The 18,555-nt window shown below is 43.8% G+C and overlaps 1 protein-coding gene across 3 annotated transcripts in view; it reads right to left on the reverse strand.

Annotated features, from left to right (window-relative positions):
• Positions 1 to 18,555, reverse strand: part of VPS35L (VPS35 endosomal protein sorting factor like) — a 44,739-nt gene continuing 26,184 nt past the window's right edge. For 2 of the 3 annotated variants that reach the window (XM_026704263.2, XM_087942071.1), the window contains exons 22-31: positions 16,161 to 16,241; positions 12,802 to 12,865; positions 11,599 to 11,697; positions 10,834 to 10,911; positions 10,042 to 10,156; positions 6,131 to 6,270; positions 4,640 to 4,805; positions 4,333 to 4,451; positions 1,141 to 1,287; positions 1 to 358 (exon numbers count right to left, since the gene is read on the reverse strand). In XM_026704263.2, the coding sequence (XP_026560048.1) occupies positions 260 to 358; positions 1,141 to 1,287; positions 4,333 to 4,451; positions 4,640 to 4,805; positions 6,131 to 6,270; positions 10,042 to 10,156; positions 10,834 to 10,911; positions 11,599 to 11,697; positions 12,802 to 12,865; positions 16,161 to 16,241 (1,108 nt within the window). In that variant the 3' untranslated portion in view covers positions 1 to 259. The remainder of the gene's footprint in view (positions 359 to 1,140; positions 1,288 to 4,332; positions 4,452 to 4,639; positions 4,806 to 6,130; positions 6,271 to 10,041; positions 10,157 to 10,833; positions 10,912 to 11,598; positions 11,698 to 12,801; positions 12,866 to 16,160; positions 16,242 to 18,555) is intronic. The other variant, XM_087942070.1, reaches the window with a different exon arrangement.

Here is an 18,555-nt window from a genome sequence, read left to right on the forward strand (position 1 = left end):
TTAACATTAAAGTCAACGTTTAATGATGAACAGCTGTGTAGCGGGGAAACAAAACCATTTTTTTTTTTTTACCAAAATGACTGCATCACCAGGAAAATTTACCTTCTCTTCTCCAACCGAGTAAATCTATCGTGCGCCAAGGGACCTTTTAAAGGGAAAAGATACCAAACTCTGATCACATCCTGTGAGGCAGCTTGCGAGTTTAAAGGGCTTGGAGAACTACCTTTCCAGGGATGTAATTGCCCAGTTCGACACCCATTTAAGTTCTTGACTGCAAAGGGAGCCGTAGCAGCAGCTCTGTAAAGTGGCTGAATTCAGGGTGTTTACTCTGCAGCTTGATGTATTCCAAGGTTTTGACCTAGAAAAGGAAACAGGGAGGAAAAGCATCGTGAAAGTTGAAGTTGTTATGCATCTCTGCCTCATCCCTCCTCCTAAAGGGTGTTTTTAAGGTCCAGTGATTCAGGCATGAATTTATTGTGTCAAATTAAGGGCTGTAGGTGAACTAAAGAGAGGTTGTGGTAGCAACTGCACTTAAACTTATATACCGCTTCCCTGTGCTTTACACAGCTTTCTCTAAGCGGTTTACAGAGTCAGCCTCTTGCCCCCAACTATCTGGGTCCTCATTTTACCCACCTCGGAAGGAGGGAAGGCTGAGTCAACCTTGAGCTGGTCAGGATCGAGCTCCTGGCAGTGGGCAGAGTTAACCTGCAACACTGCATTATAACAAATGTGCCACTAGGGCTGGCTTGCTTGCTTGCTTGCTTGCTTGCTTGCTTGCTTGCTTGCTTGCTTGCTTGCTTGCTTCCTTCCTTCCTTCCTTCCTTCCTTCCTTCCCTCCCTCCCTCCCTCCCTCCTTCCTTCCTTCCTTCCTTCCTTCCTTCCCAAGCAATAGCAGACATATATTGCTTCACAGAGCTTTCCAGCCCCTCTAAGCTGTTTACAGAGTCAGCCTCTTGCCCCCAACAATCTGGGTCCTCATTTTACCCACCTCGGAAGAATAGAAAGTGGAATCAACTTCAGGATCGAGCTTCTGGCAGTGGGCAGAGTCAGCCTGCAATACTGCATTCTGACCACTGCGCCACCACGGCTCTTTCCTCATCAACACACCCACACCCACACCAGGCCTTTATTCCATCTTACTGTGGTTTTGGTGTCCGCAAAGCCATGTTTCTGAGCCAGGTTCCACAGGTTGACGGCCAACTGGTTGAGTTTGTTGTTCCGCAGATCGGCGTGAGCCAAGAGGCTATTGAAGAAGCAGAGGGCCAGGTGACTTTGACGCTTTAGAGTCTGCCGATGATAAGAAAAGGGTCCGTTTAAGGGGCGGCTAAGCAGTACAGGTAGTCCTTGATTTACAAACAATGAGTGGCCAAAGTTACAGCGGCGCTGAAAAGTGACAAACGACAGATCTTCACACTTAAAGAGGACTGGCAGCTTCCTCACAATCACGTGATCAACATTCAGGCATTTTGCAACCTTGCCTGTATTTATAACAGTTGCAGCATTCCAGGTTCACTGTTTGCAATGTTCCCAGCTGGCTTCCGACAAATAACATCGATAGGTGAATTCAAACAGAATAGAGCTGGAAGGGACCTTGGAGGTCTTCTAGTCCAGCCCCCTGCTCAAGTTGGAGACTATATTATTTCAGACGACTGTCCAGTCTCTTCTTAAAAACCACCCACCCACCACTTCTGGAGGCAAGCTCTTCCACTGGTTTCTCCTTAATTCCAGGTTGCTTCTCTCCTTGATTAGTTTCCATCCATTGTTTCTTGTCCTGCCTTCTGGGGCTTTGGAGAATAATTTAAGCCCCTCTTCTTTGTGGCAGCCCCTCAGATACTGCTGTCATGTTAAGCATATCATATTAAGCCAGATTTGCTTAGGGACCACAGGATTTACTTAACATAGTGGTTTGCTCAGCAACCATTGGCAAAAGTGGTCAGATCAGGGGAGCCTTGCCTAGCAGTGAAAATTCTTAATCTCAGTTGTGATTGTAAGTCAAGGACTAACCCTATGCAGAGTGGTGCAGATCACTGCAAACGACAGAGGATCCTTGCCCCACATTCAACATCCATTTGCCAACTAAGGCTAGCCCTACTGGAAAGGCTGGAGTTTCACTCTCAACTATTACACCACTGGTTTTAAAGAGGTTCACCGCAATCACAATTAAAGGTGTTTATTCTCTTCTTGTTTGGCTACAGTTATTTCACCCACGAACCAATCGTTGCCCAGAGCCAAATCAGGTGTATGTATAACATATGACTTTGGTGAATATCCTAATGTGACACTGTGGCATAGCAGGGCACAGGCTAACCAGTGTCCTTCAGACATTGACTAATACACTTCTACAATCTCTTTGCCATTGGGCCTATAAATGTAATACACAAATGAAGAAATCCTGGCACATTAACAGAATTGGAAGGGCCCTTGTAGGACATCAAAAGGTTCCCCTCGCACATCCGTGCTAGTTGTTCCCAGCTCTAGGGGGCGGTGCTCATCTCCATTACAAAGCCAAAGAGCGCTATCCGAAGACGTCTCCATGGACATGTGGCCAGCATGACTAAACACCGAAGGCGCACAGAGGAACGCTGTTCTCTTTCCACCAAAGGTGGTCCCTATTTGTCCACTTGCATTTTTACATGCTTTCGAACTGCCAGGTTGGCAGAAGCTGGGACAAGGCATGGGAGCTCACTCCGTGACGCGGCGCTAGGGATTCAAACCGCTGAACTGCTGACCTTTCCGATCAACAAGCTCAGCGTCCTTAGCCGCTGAGCCACCACGTCTCACGTCGAGGGTGAGAGAAGTCAAAAGTGGAAAACAACGAGAAGGGATCGGTGGGTTGCCTGGTCTTGCTAAATTTGGGGGGAAATGCCACGGCAAACTCAACTGAGCACCCCTGTGGAAGACCAAGTCCTCCTCCTGAACTCTCCTTTTGTCAAAAGGTACATTTCCCTGAATAAAGCTTGCAAAGAAAGCCAGGAAGTTCTCAGCCGAGAGTTACCAGCCGTCTACTCATCCATGGAAAAAAAACTATTTCTTGGAGAGGACTTGGCGAGGCGATCACGGTTGACCTGTCCCATCAATTAATGTGTTTCATCCTTCACTGGAACCCTCTTGAAACTCAGCCAGTCTTAACAGTTGCCCAGAGGGTGAGTTATAACTAGGGAGGCAGACGTGGAAAACAAATGCTGCCACAAATGCAGTCAGCTGGATTGCTGCGGTGTGCTCTACGCGGGGCTGCCATTGAAGACCGTTTGGAAGGTAGAGCTGGTCCAGATGGCAGCAATGAAGGTACAGGTAATCCTCCACTTAACGACCACAGCTGAGTCCAAGGTTTCCATTGTTAAGGGAGACGGTTGTTTTGATAATGGCCGTATCCCATCAATACTGTGCAAGCTGCGCTGATTCCCATATAGTTTTCTGGGTGGAATTCTCCAAATTCAGAAATCTGTCCAAACACAGACCACCCGTTTATACCAGCCCCTGGGCAACGTCTAGGTGTGTGGACTTCAATTCCCAGAATTCTCATCAGTGATTATGCTGGGCAGTTGGAATCCTGGGATTTGAAATCTACTACAACTGGACGTGGCCCTGGTTGTGAAACGCTGCCTTCTTACAGCGGTGAGAGAAAGTCTGTGAACCCTTTAGAACGGGGGTCTCCAACCTTGGCAACTTTTAAGACTTGTGGACTTCAACTCCCAGAATTCCAGTTGGAGATCTGTCAGAATATATTCATGAACTGCAATGGAGCATGGTAACAAGGTCAGGCAATGAATAGGCATAGCAATTAAGTCAGTCAATGGAGACTGTTTGGAAACTGAAACTAGAAGTAGCTTAGGCGTGGCTCTAATTAAGCTCTGCAGCTTCATTAAGCTCCGAGTCTGCCTATTGAAAATGAAACTGCTTCTCTCCTCTGCTGTGTGTCTTGCTTGCCTGCTGAACTAAAGTGAAACTGATGTCTGTTTCTGAGCTCCTGGATTGCTGCTCTGAACCTGTAACATGTCTGCTTCTATCAGAGTTTGCTCCATGTTGGAGAAATCTACAGCTGGTTGGTAAAATTTACTTTATGTGTTTATAAAGAAGTTAAATGAAGCATCAGCCATCTGTGTTTACTTTTCTGGCACTGAATTTACGCTGCAATACTCTGAACAAGATCCCTGCTCTAGAACTCTCCGTATCCTGTACTACAGAGACCTACAACTTAATCAAGTTTTACGGATAAGAGATTCTAATTAAACCACACACAAAAAATCAGGATTCCACGTCGGGCTAGAGAGAGACAAAAGCAGGAGAGAAAGGTTATTTTCCAGTTACAAAGCTCCAACAGCCCATTCTCACCTCATCTTTTCCAAGGTTCTTCAAATGCTCCAAGATTTGGCTGATCACCGTTTCACACAACCTGCTCGTTTCTGCCAAAAATTTGGTGTCTCCGCCATACAAGGTATCATTAGATTCAACTGGGTGGGGGGGAAAGATTACATGCGGAAAGGGAGGTCAATATGAATTTAGAAGGCTAACTATATATAAAAAATCAAACAACAACCTGAAATGAGAATTTAGAAGAGTAACCATTATCTAAAGCAAAATAAAAATCTGAAGTAAAACCTAACAATGGAGGAACCTTCTGCCACCATCTCCCTCTCACCTTTGTCTATGTGATAGAGGTAGGTCTCCTGACCCATTGCAGACAGAAGATGCACCACATTGGTGTAAATTTTGACTTTGTCATCACTGTTATCTTCCCAAGTGTAATCCTGGATAACGTTGAGCAGACCTCGCACGAGGAACAGCACACCTTGTTCAGGATGGTCCTGGGGAACAAAGGCGGATGAGAGACTACCACATATTGACTGATCGCTTTCCCTGAACGCTAATGTCTTAAAATGGATTTATATCAGAGGGCTTAAGACTAAGCCTTAGAATGCAACATAGAGGGAGGTGGGATGAAATAGTCAGACGCTGGGTTGAGTCACTTGTCTGAATGGACATGCAGTTGCTCTCCTGAACGTCTTCCAGTAACAGCATATAGCTCTTCCAAGGACATTCCAAGTAGGGCATCCTGGGTGCTCTCTGAGCTTGGTTGTTTCCTGCAGACTTTTCGTTACCCAACTAGATAACATCATCCGTCTTAGAAGGGATTGATGTTTTGGGGAGGAGGAGGAGGGGGAGGGGGAGGGGGAGGGGGAGGAGGAGGAGGAGGAGGAGGAGGAAGAGGAGGAGAACGACTGGGGTCCTTGATGCTCTCTGATCTTGATTGTTTTCTTGCAAATGTTTCCTTATCCAACTAGGTAACACCATCGGTGTATTGATGATGTTTCCTAGGTCGACTGGGTACCCCAGTTGGGTAATGAAACTCTGCAAGAAAACAAGCACGCTCAGATAGCACCAGGGACCCTACAGTCCTCCTCCACCTCCTCCTCTTCCTCTCCTTCTCCTCCTCCTGAGTTTTGCTTTCTGCTTATTACTGCAAAAGCGCAATCGGCCTTTACGTGGTGCAAAGCAGAAGAACTCACAGTCAACATTTTAGAGGGCCATGAAAATTACAAAAAGCAGCCACTTTGGTGTAGTGGTTAAGGCACCAAGCAAAAAAGATGGGAGACTGAGAGTTCTAGTCTTATGTTAGGCACAGCTGGACAACCTTGGGCTGCGCTCTGTGTGTGTGTGTGTCTCTCTCTCTCTCTCTCTCTCTCTCTCCCTCTCCCTCGGCCCTAGGAAGGAAGCAATGGCAAACCACTTCCCAAATCTTGCCAAGAAAACTGCAGGGTTTTATCCAAGCAATTGCCAGGGGTCAAGATTGACTCAAAGTTGGGTTTTTTGCTTTTTTTTGGTAAAGGTTCTGTTCCAGATTTTTTGGCTCAGCACCCTCTTTGCATTTGAAGAACCGTATTTACTTCTTTTCTTTTTAACTTCAGTGAGGGAGCAAGAGAGAGAAATTTTAATTCGTTTTATCTTTATCGGGTTGCTGATTTACGGCTGCCACAGAGAAGTGATTTGATTTGAAAGCCGTTTGCCTCTTTCCTTCTATCTCCCACATTTTCAGCCAAAGGGGAGGAAAACTATCTTGTCTAAGCAAGGCCCGGCCTTCAGCTGGCAATTGCTAACTGGTGTTACTAGCCTCCTTATCTTCTCCACTTACAGGAACGATTAACAGAGTTGAAAAGAAGTTGCAGAGGAATTCTAAGAGGTAGGCTTCTGAAGGCCGCAGCTTCCCGTCTATGCTGATCATCTTGGGTACCTCAGGAACCAGACTGATTGCCGCTCTGAAAAAGGCGTCAGCTATAAAGAGATCAAAGTGGAGGGCGGGGGGGTGGATTTCATTAGCAGATCAAACTTAGCTCGATCAACATGCCTGTTGTTTAAAAATGGTTTACAATCAAAAGCCCAATGAACTAAAACGAAAAGGAAATAAGGAAATACCTTGTGCTCATTAAATGAATGGGTTGGGGTACTACATATATCTTAAATTTCAACCGCTCTCTTCCCAGATATTTCCTTATTCCTAAAGATTCTTAAGGCAAAAGTCACAGAATGTATGAATTTCAAGCCTTCTCTTCAATTATTCTGGTTTTAAAAATAAGCACTATCTCTAGTGTCTAGACTATAATCACACCAGAGGACAAATTCAATTTTACCACCAAGGGGGAAAAAAAACCCAAAACCTATCTAATCTAATTCCGTAAACAAACATATTTGGGGCTTCTAAAATTATACATCTCCCTTATCTTTTTTTAAGTGTAGCTTTCATCAACTCACTAATCCCACCTCAGTTCACTTTAGGTGAAAAACAACAATTAGGGACAAACGTGTGTACATCAGAGTTAATAACTTGCATGAAAGAGCTCAGTGTTTGTGTTATCGCTAAAGTCAAACAACACAATTCGCATTTGGAAGGCAGACGGCTGACTCAAGTTGCTGCACGCAAAAGTATGTAATTAAGATCATCCTTTCATCCCAGGATAATTTCACTTTTTACATAAACCACAGAGCCTGTTTAGATCCAAAGCTGATGGAAACTGTGGTAGTAGAACGTCAGTTGAGGACAAGCCTGGATCAAACCATGATTGTCCACAAGGGAGGCCAAGACCAGCTGCATGCCAACTGAACCAAACCTGGACACTTGATAACCGTTTTTGAAAACCACTTGATCACTAAAAGTTGATCTTTCTCTTCCAATGTTACTCTGGCCGGATTTACCCATGGTGCAAACTCAGTTGTTGTTTTTAACTTTCATCTGTTGAATGAACCAAATGGCTGGATCCTCACAACTGAGTCATCCTTGAGGGTTGGAGAAGACCTTTCTATGGACAGCCAGATCCTGGAAAAGCTATGTCTCCCCTTTCAGTGTGTTTATAGATGTGTGCAATAAGAGCAGCTAATCTAGCACCGTGTTATCTAGCAATGATGATGTTACCTAAGGTAAGGAAAGGTCTACAACAAAATAGCAAAGCTCAGAGAGCACCAAGGACCTCAGTGTCCTCCTCTTCTCTTCCACTCTGCAAACTCCATTCCCTTCTAGAACTGATGATGTTACCTAGTTGGGTAGTGAAACATCTGCAAGAAAACCACCAAGCTCAGAGAACGCCAAGGACCCCACAGTTGCCCTCTTCCTCCTCTCCCTCTTCCTCCTCCTCCCTCCACAAACCCTTCTAGCACTGATGATGTTACCTAGTCGGGTAATGAAACATCTGCAAGAAAACCAGCCAGCTCAGAGAGCACCAAGGGCCTCACAATCCTCTTTCTCCTCTACTCTGCAAACCTCATTCCCTTCTAGCATTGATGATGTTACCTAGTTGGGTAATGAAACACCTACAAGATAATAACCAAACTCAGAGAGCACCAAGGACCCCTTGCAGTTCAGACCCCCTGAGCTACAAATGGACTTTTGTACCACTAGCAAATCTATTTAACAAGATAGAACAGTGCAGTTGGCTACTGCAAATTGGGTAAGTGATGGGGATATCCTCCAAACAGATCAGCTTTGATTCCATATTCTCCCTAACCAGCAGAGCCACTGCTAGAAATTTCAACCTTGGCAGAATTCTGGGAGTTGTAGTCCACACACCTTCAAGTTGCAAAAGGTGGAAATGGAGATATTTTGCCTTGCATTTTTCTAGAGCCAATATCAAACCGGCCTATAAAACCAAATAACCAGGACCGGATTGCGAAACTCAAGATGACCCTGGACAGCGTTGAAAAAAGATGATACAATTCAGAATCCTCTTTCCAAAGAAGATCTATTCTTTCCAGAGCTAATTCTTAGTGTCTTGAGAATTATTTTTAGTCCTCCCAACCTCCTGCAAAGAGAGGGCAAGTGAAGATTCGGAGCAAACAAACGCACCCACGAATTATCTGGGAGGGAACAACAACAACAGCAATGAAACCATCACAGCTGGCGGGTGCTGAAAAGTGACTTCATGCTGGCTTGTCTACAAATAAATACAAAATGTCCCCCCCCTGACTAAACCTATTGTTTTGAAAATGTGCCTGGATGGTACAGTCAGCGTTCTGTTCTCATGATGCCCACCAAATGATGCCTAAACAAAAGGAAAGCCACAGCTTTGCAGGAAAGGGCTTAGTCAGTGTATCACATCAACTTGTTTGTCTTTACAGCTGGAATTTGCTCGTCAAGTGCGAAAGTGCGCAATGCTGACAATATTTGTTATTGGTCTGAATAGGGCAGGATCCAATTCTCCTTTGCAAAGGACAGGAACCATCTAAATTATTGCACAAAATCCTGGGGCCTTGCAACTTTCTCCTTCTCTGTCCATCCTTCATCACAACACACAACCCTGATTCTAAGAGAGAGAACTAATCTTTTTTTTTTTTTTAATATTTAACTGAAATCTTTTGTTTTGCTTCCAAGTATTCCAACCCTCACCGGTTTGGAGTGTTGTTTTCTACAGAAAACAAACCCCCGCTTTGTCCATTCTTTGAATTTCTCCGCTTCAGACAAGATAAAGGGGATAATTTTACCTTTGGATTGTTTCCTATAATATTTGCAGGTTTATTATTTCCCCTCCTCCCTGGTTTCGGAGCTTGCTTTTTTTTTTTCTCAAAAGAATCAATGGGGGAGAGAAACAAGATAGGCCATTACAAAGAAAGATGTTTTGCGCTGCTTCTGACTGGACAATGGCGTGAGAAAATTTAGAAGGAGTAGAGAAACTTTAATTAAGGAAATGCCGATTTCTCTCTCTTCTTTATCTGTCTGCAGGGGACAGGGTTTTGTGTTTTTAACAAAATGCAGTCCTGTTTATTTTGCCTCCCTTCGTTTCTCATTATTTTCATTTTTTGCTTTTTCACACAGCCTTATAAAACGAATAAAAAACGTTCAAAACGGCAAAATGAAGTCCTATTTAATCATTCGTTCGGTTGCGTTCTTCTCGAGAAAAGCACAAACAAAGGCACAAGCCTTACATCTTTGTGAATGTGAACACGGGCTCGTTGCTATTGCTATCTAGTAGTCCTTGACTTGCAGTTACAATCAGGACCAGAATTTCTGTTCCTAAGCAAGACCGTTGTAAAGGAGTCCTGCAGTCGTTAAGCAAACCCGACTTTTCCTAAGGACTTTGCTTGTCAGGGAAGCCAGCTGGGGAGATTGCAAACAGTGATCCCATGACCCTGAGACACCAACAACCATTGTGAAAAGATGTCGGTTTGCCCAAGCATCCAAATTTTGATCAGGTGACGAAAAATAGTCATAAGTAGGGGAGAAGCACTCCTAAGTCACTTTTTTTCAGTGCCACTGTAATGTCAAATGATCGCTAAACAAATCCTTGTTAAGTCGAGGACTACTCGTATAGTAGACCTGTTTTTCACCCACCTATTCCCTCTGTAAATCGTCTCTCTTCTGGCAAGGAATATTCCTCTATCAAAGGCAATCATACCATGGGAAGCAGAGTCCCTTCTCAAGCTCTTTACAGGGGAAGAGCTAGAAATCTGAGCAACCCGCTTTGGTTTTGCCTCTCTAATCTCTGAAAGCAACAACAATACCACCACCACCAACATCGCCTTAGAAAATTGTGCAGCTTATTGCTCTTGCAGTTTTACCTTGTGAAAGGCACTGATTAGCCAAGGCAACTTGTCCAGAGTGCAGGTACAAATTGAGACGGGTAAAAATGCCGGTCAGCGATGGGATCGTTATGAAGCAGAAGGCGACACAAGCCTGGAATTAGGAAAGATCAATCACAGCCAGGTTTCTTAGATTCAGACTTTTAATATTTAATGTTCACCGCATTAACCATATTTTTTAAAAATATTTTATTTATTAAGTTTATGTGCCGCCCACCTTACTCTGCACTCTTCATTTTACCTATGATGCCTTATGTTTAATGTAATAAGTATACAGTATAATGTGATGTAGGCCAAACAAGAAACCTGTTGATGAAGTTTTCGCAGGTCTTTTAAAAGGTGGATTCAGCCCAGGGGTGGGATTCAAATTTTTTGACTACTGGTTCTGTGGGCGTGGCTTGGTGGGCGTGGCAGGGGAAGGATACTGCAGAATCCCCATGCCCTCCCCACCCCCCTAACCTACTTTCCAGTTCCGTTCTCCTGTGCAGGGCAACCAAAGGAGACCCAGCCGGTCAGCTGGGACTCAATGGGAGGCAGAGAATAGATGGGGTTGGCAGGGCCAGTCAGAGGTGGGATTTGCCGGTTCTCCGAACTCCTCAAAATTTCTGCTAGCAGTTCTCCAGAACCGGTCAGAACCTGCTGAATACCCACCTCTGATTCAGTCATTGGAGAAGATGTAAATCAGACTGAGATCTTTTTCCTTACAAGGAATCATCAAGCCAAGATTGAGGGCTAACTCTCAACCACCGATTGTTCCGTGTCTGCACTTACCCTGACAAATGCTGCCGTTTTCCTGGAATGATTCCCTTTCATTACTTTTCTTGTTTCCATCGCCAGCTGATTCACGCTCTGTTTTGGAAAATAATGTTACCGACGTGAACAACTCTGCATCCATGCAACTGATGGACCTGGGAGTTTCTTGACTGCCCAGACCATTTCTATATAAACAGAGAGCAAACCCGACTCCCTTCTAGCACCGTTCAGAAGAATGTGGTCAACTAATGATCAGCATTAAACTGGTGCTAGATAATCCGTGCTGCTAATTCAGAAAGAGAAGCAAACATTGCCACATCCAACTCCCATAGCCAATGTTCGCCTTTTTGAGCCATGTGGTACAGTGGTTAAAGTGCGGTACTGCAGGCTACTTCTGCGGACTGCCAGCTGCCTACAATTTGGCAGTTCAAATCTGACCAGGCTCAAGGTTGTTGACTCAGCCTTCCATCCTTCCAAGGTGGGTAAAAGGAGGACCGAGATTGTTGAGGGCAAGATGCTGACTCTGTAAACCGCTTAGAGAGGGCTGTAAAAGCACTGTAAAGCGGTATATAAGCCTAAGTGCGATTGCTATTTATGGCAACCACCTTCCAATATCTGATCTAGCGGAGTGTCCAAATCTTCCTGTGCTCCTGTTCAAACCTTGAGGAAGTAGACCTTGCAGGGCCGAGAGAAATGTCAGCAATGATAATATACAAAAACCACAAGGAGCAAAAAAAAAAAAAATAGCTACGCCGCTAATTTTTCCCGTCAAACTATGCTTACATGGATGAGCTGGACCAGCACAGGTTCCAAGTTGCAAAACATGGATCGGGCTTCCACGTAAAAATTCAGCTGCTGCTCAAAATCCCGGCCAAACGATACCTGGGATTAAAGAGATTCACAGGGGGAGATGTCACCGCGATGTCCAGTTACCCGTTCTTTCTGTTCTTATCGACAGCGGGGTCTCTAGGGAAAGGGTTGCCAGGAAGCGCCTGTATCTACCTCCCTGCCAATAAGGGAAATGCTTTTTCTTCCTAGTTTCGTTTAGAAATTCGGATTTTCCCCCCTTTTCTCACGCTCCCAAGGAAGAATGGATATCTACAAGCCCAAAAGGGACCTCCTCCCACAGAGCTTTCCTGTCCAACAGCAACCTATGATATGTTCCTCCTCCAGGTGAAGTTGCGAGGGTTGGATTAGGCACAGTCTAAAGATGAAAAAGGTGAATTTCAAGACCTGTAAGGTCCAGGGCTGGGCCTGCTGGGGGTTTCGGGAGAGCCCGTAGCATAGTCTGTGCAGTTCAGAGAAACTCCAAATCCCACTCCTGGCTGCCCCCCACCCCACCCCCAGGAGTTCCCAAAAGGCCAATTTTAGATGCAGGTTAAGTGCAGGCCCTGCGTGAAGACTCGGGGAAAGTGAAAATCGGGCCTCCTGGAAATTTGGAAAGGCCGGAAATGGGCCTGTTTTTGGCTTCCAGACAGCCTCCGGGGCCCGGGGGGAGGCGGTTTTCACCCTCCTGGAGGCTCGAGGAAAGCCTCCGGAGCCTGGGAATGGCAAAAACACACAGACACACATCCCGCCGTGGTGCAAGAGGCTGGCCAGGCCAGGCCCACGCCCACCCAGCAACCGGGCAGAGAACCCGTTGCTAAAAATTTTTGAAGCCCACTCCTGATAGGGTCCATCATAACCACCAGAAGGTTCTCCATGAAATGAGCCCAAATAAAGATTTAGAAAGCAGCAACAACAAAACAGGAGAACCAGTTTGGCGTCATGGGGAAGGTACCAGGCTACAAACTGGGAGACTGTGACTTCTAGTTCTCCCAGATGGGTGGCCTTGGGCCAGTCACTTTGTCTTAACAGGAAGGAGGAGCCAATGGTACACCACTTCCAAAATCCACCCCCCCAAAAAAAAAAAACTGGCCCAGGAAATCATTAGGAGTCAACATTTGATTCAAAGTCACTTCCCCACCCCAGAAACAGATTTCTCACCATTCTTACAAATCCATTGATCAAAGATGCCAGCGTTCTCTTTTCGTCTTCCAGTGTCAGCGCGCTAGAAAAGAACACTTTAAAGTGTCAATTGTTCAAAAATACAATGTTTGTGTAATTCCTTACGGGCCTACAGGTAGTCCTTGACAAGCGCCCAGATTGTCACAATCCTAAGTGTGAAAAACCTGTCGTAAGTCCCTTTTTTTCAGGGCTGTTGTAACTTCAAATGCTCACTGGACAAATGGTTGTAAGTTGAGGACTAACCCATACAGCATTTGTTTAGTGTGAGAAGCACCAAATGTGTATTCTCAAGAAAGACGCATTTGCTATAGGCTGTGAGTAATGACTACAAAAGGATAGCACCAAAGATCTGTAACCAACTGACACACTGTATGTATATAAAACGGAAGATGGTTTTATGTTTTGTTTGTATATGTTTGTCTTAAAAAATAAAAACTTTTATTTTAAAAAAAAACCCACATTTGCTTATATGTTGCAAAGAGGGAAGACTGGAATCTGAGCAAAAACTTGGGAGAAGCCTTTGAACTGTGAATAAGTACTATTTCAAACAACAGATGGCTTAGGGCAACTGTCTTTTTATTGCACATGTTGTTAGTTATAACAAAAATCTTAATAGACTCAACACCGGGTTTATAGTTACAGGCATGGAAATACTGTACATTTGTTTCTGCGGACTGGGAGGCATTCATGCAAACAATAATTGATTTTGCATTTGTTTAAATGCAGTTTCTGGAGTTGGAGGAAGGAAAGAGAACGGGAAACTTCCATTTTGTTTCCAATGTTGGCCAAGAACTCCCAGAAAGATTGACTCTGCATCCTATTGACTCTGCATCCTGGGCACAAAGTTCAGATGTGATGATATGCAACAGACTTAACATACAAAGCTTCTGAGAAGTGCGTGTGTTCACACACGCACGCACGCACACACACACACACACCATCAGTAGGGGAACAGACAGTATCTTTGCCAGGCAGGCTGAAAAAGTGTATTTCTGGCAAGGGTACCGCAAGGAAAAGGGTTCCTTCTTGATAATACTTGGCCAAAAACATTCTGGCATCGCAAGTCATTCACAGAATATAGAACATAGGATCGTAAGGCTGGAAGGGACCTTGGAGGTCTTCTAGTCCAACCCCCCCCTGCTTAAGGCAGAGGCCTTATACCATCCCAGTCAAATGGTTGTTCAGTCTATTTTGGAAAGCCTCCAGTGAAGCACCCACAATTCTGGGGGGCAAGTTATTCCATTGATAGGAAATTTCTCTTTACTTCTAGGTTGGATCCCTCTTTAATGGTTTTCCATCCATTACTTCTTGTCCTGTCCTCAGATGCTTTGGATAACAGGTTGACCCCCACCTCTTCTCTGACAGTCTCTCAAAATAGTAGAAGACTGCTATCATGTCACTCCTGATCCTTGTCTTCGTTAGGCTACAATATACTCAGTTCCCGCAACCGTTCTTTGTAGGTTTTACCCTCCAGCCCCCTAATCATCTTCGCTGTTCTTCTCTGCATCCTTTTTAGAGTCTCAGTATCAGCTGGATCTCTCTTTAACGAGCTTCTACCCTGACTTCTTGTCCTGCCTTCTGGAGCTTTGGAGAATAGATCGATCCTCACTTCTCGGTGACAGCCCATTTGCATATTGGGACATATTGGGGTAAATTGCAGGGGTGACTCCGAAATGCATATTTTATTAAGTAGATAACCATATTTTTTTAAATCATTTTCTCATCAGTACCTATTAGAATTTCACCCAATTCTTTAAGTTCATTATAAAATCCCTCTGTTTTGCAATCTTTATCCCCCCTGTATTTGCATATGTGTATACCAATTCATCTTAATTTCTTGCTCCTCTAAGTTCTTGTTTAGATTTGAGTTCACCCTTTTCATTTAAAATTTCACCATATCTAATCGTGTGTTCCATTCTATAAAGTATGCAAATGCTTCTCTAACTGACAACCAGACTGGAATTTTCATGTAATGTTGTTTTCTTATTTTCTCCCATATCAACAATAAAGAATCTCGGATACAATGTCTCTTAAAATACCCATGAGTTTTACTTTCTTTATACCATAAGAAAGCATGCCATCCCAGTAACAGATCATGACCTGTTAATAATCTAACATTCCTTAATAAAACCCATTCTTTGACCGATATCAATGCTGCCACCTCATAATATAATTCCCAGTTAGGTAAGCCAAATCCTCCTCTTACTCTAGCATCTTGTAGCAACTTAAGTTTAATTCTTGCCTTCTTCCCCTGCCATATGTATTTCAATATATATATTTTAGCTATATCTTAAATTATTGCACCCTATTCCAATTTCATTTTAGACTGTATTTTATTCCAATTTCATTTTCAATCGTATTTTATTCCAATTTCATTTTAAATCATATTTTATCCCAATTCCATTTTAAATGGCTTTTATCAAGTTTTAGTAATAATTTGTCTGGAACTTTGCACTTTGATATGGCCCAAGGGCTAATCAATCATTCGATCAATAAAATAAAGATAACTCTGAAAATAAAAATGAAGATAACAATGCAGCCCCTCCAGGCCTAGAAGAGCTAATGGCCAAGTATTATCAAGTACTGGAATTCAGAAAAGGACTATATTTTCTGGATGCCCGCGAGCCATTACGGTCAAACTGGGATAAAGCTCCCACCTGTCCGGCTGGCTTCACATCAAAGACCATCCAATGGGCTGAATTCTGCCCAACAAAGCAGATGTTATCAAAGTGGAAAAACTGGCTGACCATAACAGAGACAGAAGGTAGGATTGGAGCTTCTGTGTTCCTGGCACCCAATTGCTACTAAATAGAAGATCGGCTTTCTGCAGAAAGAGCGATAAAAATAGCATCCTACAAGGAAGAATTCATTTCAGGAGAGGAAGATTCGTTTTCAGTTATCTATAAACCAAAGTTTCTCGCATCCATTCTGCCTTGTTCTCCCCAGCGATGAAGCTGCCCCCTACCCACCTTCCAACAAAGCTTTACTTAATTTGAAAGCATGTCTCTCAAAAATGTGTCACTCGCTTTCCCCTTTTCAGAGCTCTTAAAATGTCCCTCTCTCTCTCTCTGTTAGTTGAAACCGTGAAGTCATTTGCCAGAACTTTCCTTCAGATGGGATTTAAAACAACACGTTGAAGGTTTTTCTTTTTCTTTTTTCCATTCCCTGGACAAATGGGCAGCCGCCTTATTAAGGACGGTTCTGAAAAGAATTGGAGCTTGGAAAAGGACTGTCCCTTTCTGCTCTCCTTCCTTAGCCTAGCCTGGAACTCAGAAGGGATCATCCAATCCACCCTTGTTTGGGGCGGAGGGGAGGGAAGGACAAGGAAAATAACTTACTTTACCGAATCGTGCATCGTTTTGCAGACATGCAGCAGGGCATTGAGAATGACAGGATCCTTGGTGGATTCCTGTTGGTGCCTAGGAAGGAAGCACACAATTTCAAAAAATGAGAACGAGAAATGCCTGCGCTGAAGACTAAATTCTCTATTTAATCTATTTAATGATTTTAGGAAATACGACTTCAGCAACAGAGGGGTCAATGCCTGGAATACTCTATCTGACTCTGTGGTTTCTTCCCCAAACCCCAAAAACTTTAACCTTAGACTGTCTGCTATTGACCTCACCCCTTTCCTAAGAGGTCTGTAGGGGGGCGTGCATAAGCGCACCAACGCGCCTACCGTCCCTGTCCTGTTGTTTCTTTTTAGTTTTCTTAGACGTATCCATTTCATGTATTCATAACTATGTTTATCCTTATACCTATTCAGTGGTGGGATTCAATTTTTTTTTACTACCGGTTCTGTGGGTGTGGCTTGGTGGGCGTGGCAGGGGAAGGAGACTGTAAAATCTCCAGTCAGAGGTGGGATTTGCCGGTTCTCTGAACTACTCAAAATTTCCACTACCGGTTCTCCAGAACTGGCCAGAACCTGGTGAATACCACCTCTGTACCTATTATCTTGTAAGCAATTGACAAATCAAATCAAATCAAATCAATCAATAAAATAAAATAAATGAAGATAGTAGCTCCTTGTGTAATGCATATTCAAATAAATTCGGAGTGGCTCGAGAAAGTGGCCCACAGAAAATTAAAATTAAATGCTTCTAATTAAATGCTTCTTTTTAATTAAAATTAAATGCTTCTAAATAAAAAGAATAGATCTTTCAAGAGGCCTGATTAGAGATGGATCTTTACAGATATCCGATAGGCAGAGAGGTGGGTTTAAAGACAACTCTTGAAGGAATGTATTTGATAGCATGCAAATAGCAGCAAACATGTCCCTGACAGTGCAGACCTGAAGGAAAGGGAAGGGAAAGGGAAGGGGAAGGAATAGGGAAGGGGAGGGTGAAGAAGGGGAGGAGTTCAGTGACCTCAGCTTTGTGGCACTGTGCAAAAGTGACTGACCAAGACAAAGAAACTGAATTGCTAATAAGGACTGTGGGGTCCTTGGTGCTCTCTGAATTTGGTTGTTTCCTTGCAGACATTTCATCACCCAACTAGGTGACATCATCAGGGTAGTAAGGGTTGCCTCTCATTTCATATACGCTAGTGGTCTGCCCTGTCAGTATTGGTGGGAATGTTCTTGGTCGTTCCTTGATTAGGCTGTTGTTTACCATTAGCTTGTTTGTCTGAGTTGGTGGCTTCTTGATTTGGGGGTATCGTTTGCGTTTCAATTGTCGGTCTAGTGTTAATCCTGAGCTGAATCTCTGCTCATCTGGGTGTTGACTGCTAGGGAGGACATGTTCAGGTCCTATTGTTTCCTTTGGTGGCTTTTGGTTTGTCTCCCTTTGATGTTGTAGCTGTTGTTTACGTGATGAAATCAGGAGGACAGTTAGAAAGGAAGCCTCGTGCTGTGCCAAGCAAATCCTGCACAAGAGACGGGGGGGGGGGTGGGGTGAGGGAGAAGGAAACCTCTGCCTTTTTGCCCTTCTCTCTGAACCACTGGAGTATCAGGAAGTGCTCGATATCTTCACCCGACGTTATGAGGCACAATTCCACCCAAGGGTGCTGTTGCAAAGCAGAAATTTTTAGGTAGGTTGAGTTTCTGCCAAAGGGATGCTTCGGCGCCCTATCCAAATGCTCCCAATTAAAAAAATGTTTTGAAGAAGATAATCTAATCCTGCTCCTTATGCCACAAACATTCCTTTGGATAAACAAAGATGGCTCAAGGTCGTCATGAAGGACCTCTGCCTATCAGCACAGAGCAGTATTTTTTTTTATTTGCAAATGAAAGATACATATAAGATGTCCATCGCCCCTGAAATGCTGCACCATTTCACAAAATCAGGACCACACGACTCTTCCAAAGCAGAACGATGAAGTTTTTTTTTTAAAAAAAAATAAAACTTGATAATCAACATCTAAGCAAGGTTTAGTTGTCATCAAAAAAATTAAAAAAAACCCCAAAAGGAAATAAGCATCTGAAAGGGGCATTCAGCATTGAACAGGAAGGTATTTTGATGAATCTCATTTCAATTTGAACAATGCTGAGTATTCTCTTTTCACAATGCAGCTTGTTAGCGCGCCACTCCAGAGTTTTTTTCTTTCTTTCTCTCTCTCTCTCTCTCAAAATCAGTTGTCATCAGCAAAGAAGAGCAACATATGGCAAAAGGGCCTTTTCTGCCTTTTCAAGCCACTTCACAGGGGAAAAACAGAAACAGAATTAAACAGACGCTCCCCATTCTGTGGAATCAAAGCATTGCTTCCAAATATTTTCGAGAGGCTAAAACAGAACTA

Source organism: Pseudonaja textilis, chromosome 14, assembly GCF_049901715.1.
Source record: "Pseudonaja textilis isolate UNSWEBS1 chromosome 14, rPseTex1.2, whole genome shotgun sequence".
In the NCBI taxonomy this organism is placed as follows: domain Eukaryota; kingdom Metazoa; phylum Chordata; class Lepidosauria; order Squamata; family Elapidae; genus Pseudonaja; species Pseudonaja textilis.